Consider the following 14691-nt stretch of genomic DNA (forward strand, 5'->3'; position numbering starts at 1 on the left):
ACACGTAGAAGTGAGAGTGAATTGACAGTGTCTTCGTCATATTTTAACCATAAATCATAACTTATATTGAACTAGGAAGATTAATATGGCAGGCCAACTTTTTGGAGCAATACATACCGATCTCGAATTTCAAGGAATATGAAATCACAATTGCTTCGTGAAATAATTTTAAGCCGGGTTGCAAATGAAACTGGATACTCGACCACTTGTAATATCAGTTGAATAATAGTTTGTTTGCTTGTAAGGGGTTTAACGTCCTCGCAAACAGCCAGGATCATATGAGGACTGGTGGCAAGGAGACACCTAGAGTACGAAGGTGGTGAGGAAAGAAAGGGAAGATTTAAAATATATGGTGTTCAAAAGGGGGTAGGACTGTTCAACAGTAGTTGAGCAGTTATATATGTAATAGCACTGAATATATAAGCAGTTGAACAACTAAGCAACGTTTGATTTGAATATATTTTGTTTTCAAAATTATTTGCAAAAGCGATCAGAAACCGTTAAAAGCGTTGTCTCCTATATAACAGGGTAAAAACAATAATAACAAAAACCTAATGTCACCATCTTCAGCAACTACACATTAGCAGTTAAGATCGTGTGATAAGAGTGCTGTTAGACTCTCTATTATAATACTACATTGTATTAGCCACTGCTAACACGAGGGGAATATAAGATTCAAAGTTATATAACTAAAGTATATGATAAACAATACGGTGACATAATCTTGCTAAAGTGGTGCCCTTTTATTTTGTTTTTGAGCTATCCGATCGGAATCTTGATATGATGAAACAATACTTTCTTTCATTTCTACAAATGGACGTATTCTTTTGTTTTAATATATCGGCAATGTCAAATCATAAGTTCAACAAGTACTTTCGATTACACATTAAACTTTTTTTTTTTAAATCTTTCGGGTTAAAATAATTTAATCTTCGAATTTAATTTTAGAAGTCTTTTACGTTTCACATTTCAAAAAGTTGGTATTGGTCATCGACTTAGCTAAATCGGGTTTCTGCACATTACAAACTTTATTTAATTGGCAACAATTGGGAAACAAGTTTTTCGGGTGTATATCATAAGGGGTAGAGGCCGGAATACACAGGTACTTTTCTTGTCCGATCGGGGAATTGAACTCCGGTCGCTTAGATGAAAGGCATGCCATACCGTTGCGACACACGACCATCTATATAATAATTGATTATAAAATTACAACGCTATCTCATTATAATCCTGATCATTATATTCACAGTCTTAAGTTAACCAGACATCGTCGTAATAAAACACAGAAACTCACTATCTCACTCTTCGCCTACTTGTTTTTGAGCTATCCGATCGGAATCTTGACATGATGAAACAATACTGTCTTCCCCTACTTCTTACCCTCCGACTCTTGACTTTAATCCAGGCCTATAGTATCGTAATATTCTATGAGACCTTTTCTCCCGAAGAAAAAAATCTCTGTGGTTTGATATAAAACGCGATCTAAAAATCAAATTTTGACACTACATATAAGCTTTCTACCTAAATGATATTTTGTTATAATCAGCGTGGGTTTCGATCAGAAATAATCCGTGATAGCCCTTGCAGAAACTAAAATAATCCCAACTGATTGCAGATACAGCTCTACTTAACTCATATTTATAGTACAAACAATCTGGTGTAATTTCTGGAGTATAAATACTTTGTAGTTGTGTAATAAGTAGTTAGGGTGATAATGCAGGAGAGGTGTGGGAGTAAGTAACTAAGTAGACTTTTGTTGGACAGTACAAGCGGGGTGCTCTTTCTAGTCTTAACATCGTAATCCTACCTGATCCCTATGATTCACATAAGCTCAGGTGAAAAGGGCCGCCATTGATACGCAATTGATTTTTACCTGCAATTGCATTATTAATATGCTGTTTACGAGCATCAGCAAAAACAATTAGGAAAACTTAAAATACATTAAGTTGCAAAAAGAATGCTTTTTAAACCATAAACAGTGGATTTAGTAAAGAACTATATTTTTATAGTACGGTAGTGGGTGAGTAGTGACGCATCACCGGGTCGCGGGACTATTTTCATTATCATGCAAATGAATGAGCCGTGTCACAGGTGATATTACTCCGCCTGTTATTGACATGCAGAAATTATGGCGACTTGGAAGTGCCGCTAACTCGTGTAGTATACACACCACGGATTTTACCTGTTTCTGTACGGATTTTGTGTGAAACTTTTGTGAAAGTGTTGACATTCAGTTTCCTTGGGATTTAGGAAGTTTCGGTGAGTATGACAACTTTATACTTTACTTTAGATACATTATATGTGTGAGTGTGTACGTCAGAAAAGCCGCGGCATCATGCGCCAGGTAACCAAAATTGATCACCGACTCCGCCAGGTGAATCATCCGGGTTCGTTCAGGTAAATTAGGGTATTTTGGGGGTTTTGGATAAAGATACATTCAATATCGTTATTATACGACATGAAAGTTAGGAACATAAACGAATACATGTCGAATGTATAGTAAATGTCGTTGAAATAGTGATTTTATTGAGACAGGTAGGCGACCACTCTGAAAGTCGTAGTATAGTCCGTTTCTTATTTGTGCAACTGTAGATGATCAGGTGGTTTTGACATAAATACTTCTTGGAATCAAAATTAATTTTGTTCGTGTTATCAAGTTAATAAATATATGTAAAACGTGTTCTTTTTAACTTTGTATTTTGGTTTGCGTGCCAATAATTTCGCGATCGGTTGTAACTTTTTGTTTACTTTCTATACCGGCAGTTTCTTTTCTGATTGTTTACGATGTCGTGTTAGCCGATTTCCTGTTCCAAAAGCGACATTATCAAAATATTGATCTAGATGTAATTGCATTAATTACCTATAAACATGAATGCGGTGCTATAAACTATAAAAGAAACCGCCTCAGGTATACGCACTGTCCTTTTCCGTGTCCACTTTTGTGTCCTTTGATCTCTAACCGATGCCGACAGGGAAAGGTGTCTGTTTTTGTTAGGTGTTGTCTTTGGTTCCCTGAGGATAATCCGTCTCAAAACAGGTAAACTTGGGTTACCATTGTCCCCTCTAATTAAGTTTGGAATACGTAACATAATCAACAGATGTTGAAAGTTAAGAGATACGTCTAAACCAATAAGGTAACATGATACTGTTTTTATTGTACTTTGCTGTGACTCACAAAAATACCTGTAAATGGTTTGATAATGGCAGAAATATGTTAATTTGTATAAAGGTGTTGCAAATAGAACATTTAATGAGATATTTGCAGTGAAGTACATATATATATGTATCAGGGATATATAATAATTATATGTACCTGATATGTATACATGGTTAGTATTCCTACCTAATTAATATAAACTTGTATATATCATATACCAGGTATTTCAATATATCAATATCATTTGGTTTATAACCCTATAAGATGGGTAAAGAAAAAAATAGCAAAACAAAAAAATAAAGTAAAAAATGTCCTGTTTATTTATTTATTTTTTAAAATTATTTTATCTTTTTCTTATTGATATTAATTGATGAGATAATGATTTTTTTAACATTTTAAATAACATACAAAAATACTTTTTTACTTTTCATTGAACAAATATAAATCGCATATTACTTTTGGTCTTAAAGAGGTAACAATGAGGAATCAGTAATTGATACCCCGATGACTAGTTTGTATATTATGAATTATTGGTAATTTACCAGGTGTTAATCTTGAATTCCAGCCATAATGTGACAATAATGAGTTACACCAGGTGAGGTGTTACCTGTCATGTCAGGTAAATGTGAAAATCTGACACAGTATCTACCTGGCTAGTCTGGTCAAGATGATGCTCCCAGCACTTACCTGTGTGACACACAGGTGTTGACACAGCACACTGACATTGGCATGTGTGGCTACCCTATATCACAACCAATCTATTATTTATGATAATTCTACCAAAAACAGAATGAACACTCATGAAAAGGGTATTATTATTTTGTGTAAGGATGGCAAGTTTTCTTAATGTATGGTAGACATACCACCAGCAGATATTGACAGAAACTCTATTTCAGGTGTGAATAGGAAACCTTGTTTATTATATATAACACTTAACGAAGTTAATCAAGGATACAGAAACAAATGTCTGTACTTTGTCTTTGTACCAGGAATATTAAGCCATAATATCCTGTGTGTCTGGGGGTAATTTAAGTGTGTTATATATTTAAGGACTGAATAGTCTGTATTGTTACAGAGATATCCATATTGTATATAACTGTAAGTGTAATGAGTATATATGGAGTAAACTATGTAAATTAAAATGTATTGTCAATATTTATTGATATGTATGAACCAATTAAATGATTCCACTATTTTCAAATTAAAAAAAAAAAGGTTTCTCAGAAATAGCTAATTATATTTAGGAAGAAGGAAGTACTCCTTTACAACAGATTTTAGGTTTTTTGGTAGGAAGTAAAAAGTTAAATGATAAAATAATTTATTAAAACAGCTGAAATGAAAAGTTATACAAGGAAAGGTGACAGGCACCATCATGAAAGTTCGATAAGAGTTGGTTTGTTCCTGGGATCTTAGCCTTAACAGTGGTATCTTTGTGTAAAATCCCATGGGGGGACATTATTAATCATTTAGACAAGCAGTTGTGATAAGGATTTTCTGCCCGGATATTCATAACTATATACAAATCTATTATGATGGCAGGGTTTACTGGGAAGCTTAAAACTAAATTGAAAACATTTATTCAGGGAGTTGTAGTGTAAAGTGTTGTAAGGTCACTGGCCAACATTTATCTCTACCTGTACTAGGTGTTTTGATGCGGAATGAACCAGTTGGAACCATGCCAAATCGTAGTAGTGTTGATCGATCAACCATGATATCCCTTCACCCCAGTTTTGTTTTGTTGGCCAATAAGAGACAACCCAAGCCAAAAGGACATTGGATCCTTTTCAATAGTACCTTTATTAGTTTTTTACGTTGTATAAATGGTGTAAGTGTCGCCAGTTGATAGTATAATGCTGTGTCTTACGGCAGATTACACAAGATCCGCCTCTGTCGCTTAAGTTTTCTTCTAAACAATATTGACTGACATGTCATAGTTCGATGGATTCTTCTTTTGTGTCCAGTATTCAATCCTTCCTTGAAGACAGAAATAAGTTTAAATGGATTCCAATTGTTTCAGGTCACGTACAAGAACAATTAGTGTTTGTGGCCTGGGTGTCCCCAATGGGTTTCGTAAGGTACCCAGGTGATATGTTGGTAGCCATCCAGAGGATGTTTTTTTGTTAGGTTTAAATTGTCTGTACTAGTTATCTGTCTGTATTATTGATCCCTATCAAACTGATGGTGTATGACCAGTACAATATCACAGTGTTCTATATAGGACGCTCTAACATGTGTTGTCACCATCTGGTTCCGATCCATGTTTCTTAGAACAATATACACGCTTCCTCTATACAACTATCTGAAAAATGACCCATCAATGTTTTCAAGATTTTAAACCTAAAAGCTTATTGATTAATAACTTAGTATTGTGTTAAATGCCCGCTGCATCTGTTGACAAAAAGTCTTTATATAGGTTTATTTTTAAATCAATGAGATTATTTTTCCTGGCCTATATAACCACTGATAACTGCTCAAATTTAATGTACAGGTAAAAAAGGGGTTCTTGAGACCAAGGTTATTAATGGGGAGAAAAAAAAAACATGGGGGAGAAAAGAAGTAAACATTCTTTGATTAAATCTTGATTTCGTTTTAAAGCTTTTAGAACATATAGAGTACATTATTGGTCTTGTTTCTGAAAAGGTAATTATTTTATCTAAAAAAATCGGGGTGTAAACAGGACATTACATTGAACTGACAAGAATTGTAAAATACTGATTGGTGGACGCATGCTGTGGTCATTACCAGTTACTTATCTGTATATACTTATATACCTGCCATGACTCATTGTTGTCACCTGTATGGTCAAGTTCTGTCTGACAGGTACTTAGTAGAAGCAGCATGATATCTACCACAGTCTACCTGTCTACATATATCTACCCCAAAATAGGTCTTAACAGGCAAAACAGATTGTGAAATTAGCTTTTATGATTTGTCCCATGTGAAAAGTATACATTTAATTGAAATTTTATGCTTTTAACTGACAAAATAAATATTTCATATTCATCACACTACATTGACTTAGAAAAAAATATATACCTAGAAACAGTGAATTGATTTTCCAATTAATAACTAGCCTGAGGGAATCAAATTCTAATGCATGACAAAACAAATTCATTAAGTATGTGTGTCTAATTAGTGTTCCTATCTGTTCCATTAAAGACTATACATGGTTGGGACTGGGCGTGTTCCGTTACTGTATTTTAATCAAGTGGAGTTGTGACATATTTAGCATCCGTTATCATGACAACTGACCTAAGGTATTGTTTTTCAAGTCAGGTGACTTAACGAGGTAAAAAGGTAAGATAAGATGTCATGAGTAAGTTGGATATACCAGTGACAAATTATAAATACTGTAGGATACAAAACAGTCTACGATAGGACAATTTTAGGTTAAATATTCTGCATACTTATGAGATAAGGTAATTCTGTTTTGTATTAATTGTATCAGAATTCTGTTCCATTTCTCTATTTCATGTTTCAACAATGACATGCGTTTCTTTGAAACCAATTCATTTTTAGAAAAATAAAAGATTATATTTCCTATTTGAAATAAAGAAAGCAATCTAAATTTGGTCATTTATAACAAATGTTGACGATATAACTGGTCATGTTTAAAAAGGGGTTAAAAAGCCTCAGACAGATTACTATCAAGTTACTTTTTACCTGAACACCACAACAAAGGTGGGTTTTACCTGGAGGGAGAATAAAGCATGCATGTGTGTTCTTGTGTGGAAAGTAGGAAATGAGTCAGTAAGAGGAGCACGCCCCTCGAGCTCTTGTAGAGAGATATACTACACGTACATGTACCTGTTCACCCTAGCTAGGACAACAGCTGATCGCGGAGACAAATATATCATACCTACAAAATAACATCCATGTAGTATATGTCCTCGATAAGACAACTAGATAAATCAATTATCAGTATATATATATATACATAGAAATGTTATGGGATGGAGGCAGCAGGTAAACTGTGGTCTAATTTACCTGTAGATAACAATATCCCCTCTGTTAATTATGGTCGGGCAACATGCAACCATGGCGCTCTGTTAACATAGGTGCCATATCACATTGTGTGATCACATCAAATTAATCATTAAATTAGTTTGAAATTATCAACACATTTCTGTCCACACAGAGTTCCATTATATCAATTATTTCAATATATTTAACAATTAGGTGTCAGACAAGGTGATTTTCTGCATGACCAAAACATATAATAATATATTTCCTGTGTCTGGGTTAACGTTTGGCTGACAAGTCGGGATACAAAGTTTGGCTGTATCAACATGATGACATCTCATGCAATGTCAGGATATTGATATGTTTTTACTGCAGCATGTCAAACAAAATGTCAACATCTGACACAGCTTAGATTTTCTACATATGAAACCTATACTGGGAATTGAGATGTCAAAAACATGCAGATGTATTGGTTGCACAATGATGGCGCTGACTGACCTTGAAAATCATATGGCAACAAATAAATTTACGGATTTGCGTACAAACTTAGCTTATTAACTAATTAGCTGACATACATGCTGATCAAGCTAGTGAAATGATGAATTTTCTCACCAGGGATATTTTGCAATCGAAAACAAAACAGTAGCTGAAATTTACATAGTGTAATCATAATTTAACACATTACATGAAAAACACTAAAATGTATCCACTATTCTGCGTGCCATTGGTGGACTATAAATATACATATCTGTGTATTCAAATTAAACCAGAAGGTACATTTACTATTTCCTTCAGTGACTGATATGTCAAAATTACTTGTTTACAATGTAATAAATATGTCAAGCTTCCAATTTCCCTGACATGTTTAATTGACAGTTGACTACCTGGTGCCTACTGTGTGTAGGTACATCATATACCTGGGATCTACCTGGGATCTACCTGTGTTATCTACCTGTCTACCTTCTATCTCCCACTGTCCCTGCTGATACTTGACCCCTCCTCTAGCCAGGCTTATCAGGTACCTGGACCCAGCAAAGCTAAGGACATCAAGGATTTTGCAGCTCACACAGACCCCCAAAGAAATAACAGTGTTGCCAGTTTTAGACTTAACACCTTCTGGCTTACATAGAGAAATATGCTAATCAGTTTGTCAATAATTTGATAAAGTTTGTTATTCCTGATAATAGTCTGCTGATAACAGTTCCATTTGTTACCAAGGATCGTTTGAAAGGTCGAGAAACTTCTAACTTGACCGCACACCTGGTTACTCGGTGAAGAATTACTCTAGCCTTATCATTTCATGTATTGGTACCATAGGAGATGTCAATGAGACTTTAATTGGATTTCATTATTTATTGGACTCAGAGTGACTTATGGTGATTTAGGTATCAATTCACAATCAGGTGAAAACAGACTTGTGTAAACTCATCATTAAGTCATAGGGGCAACCAGGAAATCCTGAAGTGTTTTCTTTGAATCATTATCTTATTTATAATGGACATGATATATAGGTTTATAGGTTGTTCTTTATCATCTACCAGTAAAATTGCTGTAGAACGCTTTCTGATGTGGAATCTGATGACCCCAATTACCATAAGAGCATATATATATATATTATATTTAGATACGTCCCTGACAGGTAACCCAAAACCTTGGATAGCTAATTTACTACAATTAGTCACCATTTTAAAGATCTTTTCACCTTAAACTGAAAAATATATTTTAATTGGCTATAAAAAGTGACAGAGAAGAAATTAATCAGGTTTAATGGGAGGTGATGGATCAGCGCTGCCAGATGAGGTTACCTGGTCGGGTTGACAGATAGAAGGGTTACATCAGTTTCACAGCGACCTTTCACCTCGGCCAATATTGTACACAAACTCCAGTTACATCAGGGGAGGTAATCGTCCGTGACGAGGGAGGGCCAAGGGAAGGGAAGTGGAGCCCTCTCCTTTCCACATTATTTGTCCCTGACATGTAACTCATCATTGTTATGCCTGGAAATGGCAACACTTTAGTATCTTTAAGTCCGCTCTAGAACACATGCTTCTTCTGCACTATTGTTAGGCGTTGAGGGGGTTTCTTTGTTATGGTTACCTGTAAAACCTGGTGCCATTGCAATTAATCAATAGTGGGATGGGACTGCAGGTAAAAGCATGGTTAAGGACTCTCTGAGGAAATGAAGGGAGGTATAAAAAAAAGTCAAATAGTGCAAGGCAGATCGGTCATCAGGGAGGGTTGAATTTCATTCCTGACAAGCCAGGGTATACGTAAAGCTCTGAAAAAAAGAGAAGTTTGGAAGACGAATCATACATTTTTCATTGTGTTTGAAATAAAGGAAATAATCAAATTCACACAACATTAAGAAAAAGTCAGAATAGCCAATGGATATTTTACTGTATATCAGATATCAGAAGTTTCTTTCATTGCTCTATATAGTTCAGTCGGTCAGTGATCTAGAATAAAGGAGAAAAATGACTACATATGGTGTTTAAACTTCTAGTATTCATGACCCAGACCAATGTATGTTAGATGTGTAATGTTAAAAGGTAATTACTGAGAGTTGGGTAACATATCTACATAATAAAACTATTTACTATACAGGTAGATCATTGGGCCGTCTGACAGGTACATAGCCAGACAAAGGCTTTCTTACAATACTGATCAATAGATCAATGTCTGTTGTCAATAAAATTAAACTTACGTCTCTCTGTATTCTTATGTATAAGTTTGAATGATCATGTTTGTATGGTCAGTCATTGAAAGGGACCCGACTCACAAATGACCAACCACAAAAATGTTTTCCCTTTGACCATAGGTCTCTATATTTACAGTTTGAAATAAAACTCTGATGCAAGTTTGATTTTCACACTTAGTAAACCTTAGTGTAATGTATACTTATGTTAAAGATTTTTCTTTCACAAGTTTGTAAACATGGGTGACTTTAAAGATGTATGGAGGTAAACATATACTATCTACACAGTATACAAACACCCAGTCAAGTATGACATGTCAATATTTTCGTAGGAAAATTAAAAGAAAACATGGCCTTCCTTCCTGATGTAGGTTTGATGAATAGCCCATACTGTTTATACCAAACAAGTATTATGTAATGATTCCCGGTAAATTGTTAATCATCAATTGTTATTTTGATTGTCATACACCCACCCGACAGTCTAAACTGGTAAAACCACAACCTGTCATATAAATTATAAATATTGCTCAATGACAATGTTTGGAAGAAGGCCAGTAACAAAAAAAAAGTTGAAAATTGAGGAACAAGAAATAGCCAGTCTTCCAGAACTTGATTATCTTTTCATTAAGTTGGCACTAGTTTATAATTCACTGTATGTGGTTCACAGCATAAACATAGGCAACAATTCTTGGGGTGATATGTGTATATTTTCAGTTGTGTCTAAGAATCGCATGTGATCTAATTCTTCCTGTAATAATGGAACTACCTGCAAAAATTATACCAAAAAGAGAGAGAGAGAGAGATATCATGATTCATGCACATAAATTGAAAATTATTTTATATATATTCTCTAGGGGACAACAGTGAGCAGAGACTATGTAAACAAGACTTACAAATAAACATCACATCATGGACAACTCAGGTCCATCATTTCCCCACGGAGGACATGCCCCTCCCCAACATTGGTTTGATACATGGGATAACCGTGGAAATCAGAACACATCTTCATCAGCATTATCTGCCAAAGGTCTCCGCAATGCCCCAGGAGAAAACAACTGCTTCCTCAACAGTGCTGTCCAGGTAAGTCACATAATTTATTGACAAATTTTTATTTTTTGCTCAATTACCAAGTTCTATTGTTTAACACCACTGGAGATGAAGCGTAATACCATACAATTTTCAAAATGAAAGTTTACTTATTTTGCACAGAAATCCAATGTACCTGCAATGGTATTATTTGAAATATAACTTATTTATACACCTGTGCTACCAGGCAGGTAATTCTGATATAAAAATTAAGCTGATGTGTAAAATGCAATTTACCTGTTCAGAAGCCATTGCTACAAATTGACAGTATTGTACATTAAATAAGAAATCCTGGGTTGATGATATGAATTATTCAGAAACAACCTTGATAAAAATATGGAAAAGGTAGCGTGTTTCTATGGCCAGGACCAGTCTACCTGGATTGGCTGGTGTGTTTCCAGGACGAGCCTATACCTGGAGTAGGCTGTGTGTTTCCAGGACGAGTCTATACCTGGAGTAGGCTAGCTGTGTTCCCAGGGTGTTTCCACATCCTACATAAAGTTTTATATTGATGTCATTACTAGGGCTAGGAAGTCACAGCATCATAAGCACATCAAATATTTACACTGATGACAATCTCTTGGCACCAAACTCTCACAGACAGGAGAACTAGACACAAAACAGTCTCCCAGTTGTCAACCCTACATCTATGTGCCAATGATTATAATTTGAAATTATGTTGGAACTTAATGATATTTTGGTTGGAGTAACACTATAATTTCTTTCTTGTTGTGTACATGTTAATTGCATGCCCAGATGTTTTATAAAAAGCTTTCTAAGTACATGTGGCAAATTTTAAACCAATAATCAAAGGTGACACCAGGTGAAGAAGTTCCAAAGTTTTTCAGAAACTTCATGAAAGATACAGTATTCTGATTTCAGAGGTCACCTGTAGCTATTTATAGTAACTACTTGTCAGTAACAAGAGTTACTTTGCTGTCATGATCAATAAATCATGTTTATCCAGTTTATATGCAAAGTATGGGTTTTCATCATAATGCAAATCTCAGAGTGCCAAAAATACCAGTTAGTGACTAGAACAGCTTGTAACAGTGAAAAGATGGTCAATACAGCTATTGACGATCGTAAAGAAGTCTCAATTTATCAGACTTGAGGCCAATCAGACACCTGGTTATCTACAGCATTCTGCATGTCAACAGCCGTTATCAGTAGGACATGCTCTCTGACCAGACCGGTCACGAGGGAGGTCACATGGGACATGTACACACGTACTGTACATCATGCAAGAGCAATTAACCTGACAAATTGTAATGGCTGCTCGCAGATTTTACAGCGGATCTGCTCCTACCTATTAACCAAAACACTAGATTTGCTGTATGTACTTGTTTGACCCAATCAATACTATCATCCCTTTGTTTGGGTATAACAATCAATTAACATACATAGGACTACCTTTATATCTTAAGAGGCACAATTGAATCTTCTATTGTATAACAAATCTAAATTGTATTTAATGTAAATCAACATCCTTGATGACGTACCAAATAAAGACTCCCAAAAATTGAATTATATAAAGTGACAGGAAATGACATTATTGCTGCTTAATGTCCGATCTATAGGATTATGTTGATTAGAACACAGTATTTAAAAATGGTTGTATTCATATAAAATAAAAAAATAATTTTTAAAATATATTTGAGGAATTAATTTAATATTGTTTTTTTTTTGGTCAACTGGTGCTTGAGGTTAAAGTTTATACTGGTCTCTATATATATTTATATATATAGACTTTGTTCTCATGATCTTAATTTAAAGTTCTGAATTGACGAAAAATCTCATTTGTGTACAGAACCTCTTGGACAGCCTGAATTGTTTGACCATGGACAAATCTTTATTGTATTCAGCCAAAACACAGCCACCTGTTGACACTGTTTTTCTATGGACAACTCTGTTAAGAGGTTAAAACCAAAGATATGTAATCCTAAGTAAAACAAGACAGAATTAAGCAATTCAGGCTTATACAACAATAGACAAACAGTACACTGTAAGGTTTATTTGGTAGAGACCGAGGCTTGTGGTCATTTCTATAGGACAGGTAAGCCAGACAGGTGTAAAAACAGGATTTAATGCCAAGTTTAGACACTGCATTATACCATTGTTGGACGTGTTTTCACGATTCTGTCCCTAATGAAAGAGTCGACTCAATTTAGATGGTCATTGTGATTGAAGTGGACACTGCTGGACCAATGGGGTGCAGAGAAAAAGTTAACTTTTGGCAGATGGTGTGCGATGGCTGAATGGGGCTATTTGGGAGGTGGTGGTGGAGTACTGGGTCCAATGCTTCAGTTGGCAGTTATAGATGCACTTGGTTAATCCTGTTGATGCTTAGTCCCAATCTCTTGTTTGTATCCAGACAGGACTGTGTGGTATTGTCAGGAATACTGTTGTATTGTCCCAGTTTGTGGAGGGTACCGCTATCATCTTACACCTGATCCCAATACAGGTATTCAGTGTCCTGAAAGCACGGACAATGACATATTCATTAGCTACTCCTCAACGCTCGGTCACCACTTTTTTTCCTCTATAGTCTGACAACAAAACAACCATCTGGTCAGTCGCAACTATGAAAATCCAACCCAGCTCCTCTGGACAATAGCTTCCTCCGCCTGACTGCAGTTCTTCTGGAGACGTTAACAGATGTCTATTAAACATATTGTTGGTAAAAAATTTTGGAACATGTAAAATACCTATACATCAAGCGTTGACGAGTTCTGCTGACTTGTTGAAGCCACTCAAGAATGAAGTGTGCCCAAACAAGAAAATTGATTTAAATTACATTCTAATGTTTCAACATATGAACTTTCTTCACCCAATAATGAACTAAAATACCTACGAATCCATCAATTCTCAATAGACTCATTGTGTGTCGTGTATCTCCTTATATACATGAGCTATTGTCACTGTACAGTTTTTGTTTTACAATAATTGTGATGTTTTAATTGGCCATGCCAGTATATATCACCTTGTTTATTTTAAAATTATGGTTAATTATTTTTTTCTAAACTTGTTAGAAGGTTGACACACTTATGCTTAATGACAAGTTGTTATATATGATTATTGGAACTGGCTGAACTGTGGCGACTAGCTGTAACCTGCTGAATGTGTCGTATACGCAAGCTTACAAGCTCTTGCTTAACATGATCCAACTCATGTGACATTGACATCATGGAAATGTTTGATTTGGAGTTACATTATTTACATATTTATATATTGATTTGTCATTAAAATCTTGCTCCTGGTGATGTTTGTTCTGATATCGTTATGCCAGTAGAAGTAGAGTCACAGTCATCACAACATATGTTGGTACAATTACAACAACCACTTTTTAGCAATTTTATTTGTATCAAATATACAACATATACAATTTATTTCTATTGATCCCTAAAAAATGATGTTTCAACAAAGGAAAATTTAACCTCCATTTAATGTCTTTACCATACAGTGATCGGAAACTGTAAAATTGTTTTGTGTTGAAAGAATGACAGAAATGTATCTAGGATAGGTTATATTAAAGTGACAATGGGAGCTTTTCATATCATTCTAGTTATAGAAAAAAATTACACTCGGAAGAATGTTAATGATAACTATAAGTAGGTATCATTACGTTGTTTGTTTGTGAGTTAATGTGGTATGTTATTTCTATGACAGTTTGTTTGTTAGATATGTTACCAATTCAATTACAGGGACAGTTCAAGTGTTTAACAATTATCACACCAACAGGGATAAATCTAAAATGGAGTTTTCTGAAACACAATATACTACGTAGGTA

General features: G+C 35.0%; 1 protein-coding gene across 3 annotated transcripts in view; it reads left to right on the forward strand.

The window, feature by feature from the left end:
• Nucleotides 1–2119: 2119 nt before the first annotated feature.
• The window catches only part of LOC117334749, a 38638-nt gene continuing 26066 nt past the window's right edge, over nucleotides 2120–14691 (forward strand). For all 3 annotated transcript variants that reach the window (XM_033894547.1, XM_033894555.1, XM_033894564.1), the window contains exons 1-2: nucleotides 2120–2259; nucleotides 10670–10895. In XM_033894547.1, coding sequence (XP_033750438.1) covers nucleotides 10725–10895 — 171 coding nt within the window. In that variant the 5' untranslated portion in view covers nucleotides 2120–2259; nucleotides 10670–10724. The remainder of the gene's footprint in view (nucleotides 2260–10669; nucleotides 10896–14691) is intronic.

Source organism: Pecten maximus, chromosome 1 (genome assembly GCF_902652985.1).
Source record: "Pecten maximus chromosome 1, xPecMax1.1, whole genome shotgun sequence".
Lineage (NCBI taxonomy): Eukaryota > Metazoa > Mollusca > Bivalvia > Pectinida > Pectinidae > Pecten > Pecten maximus.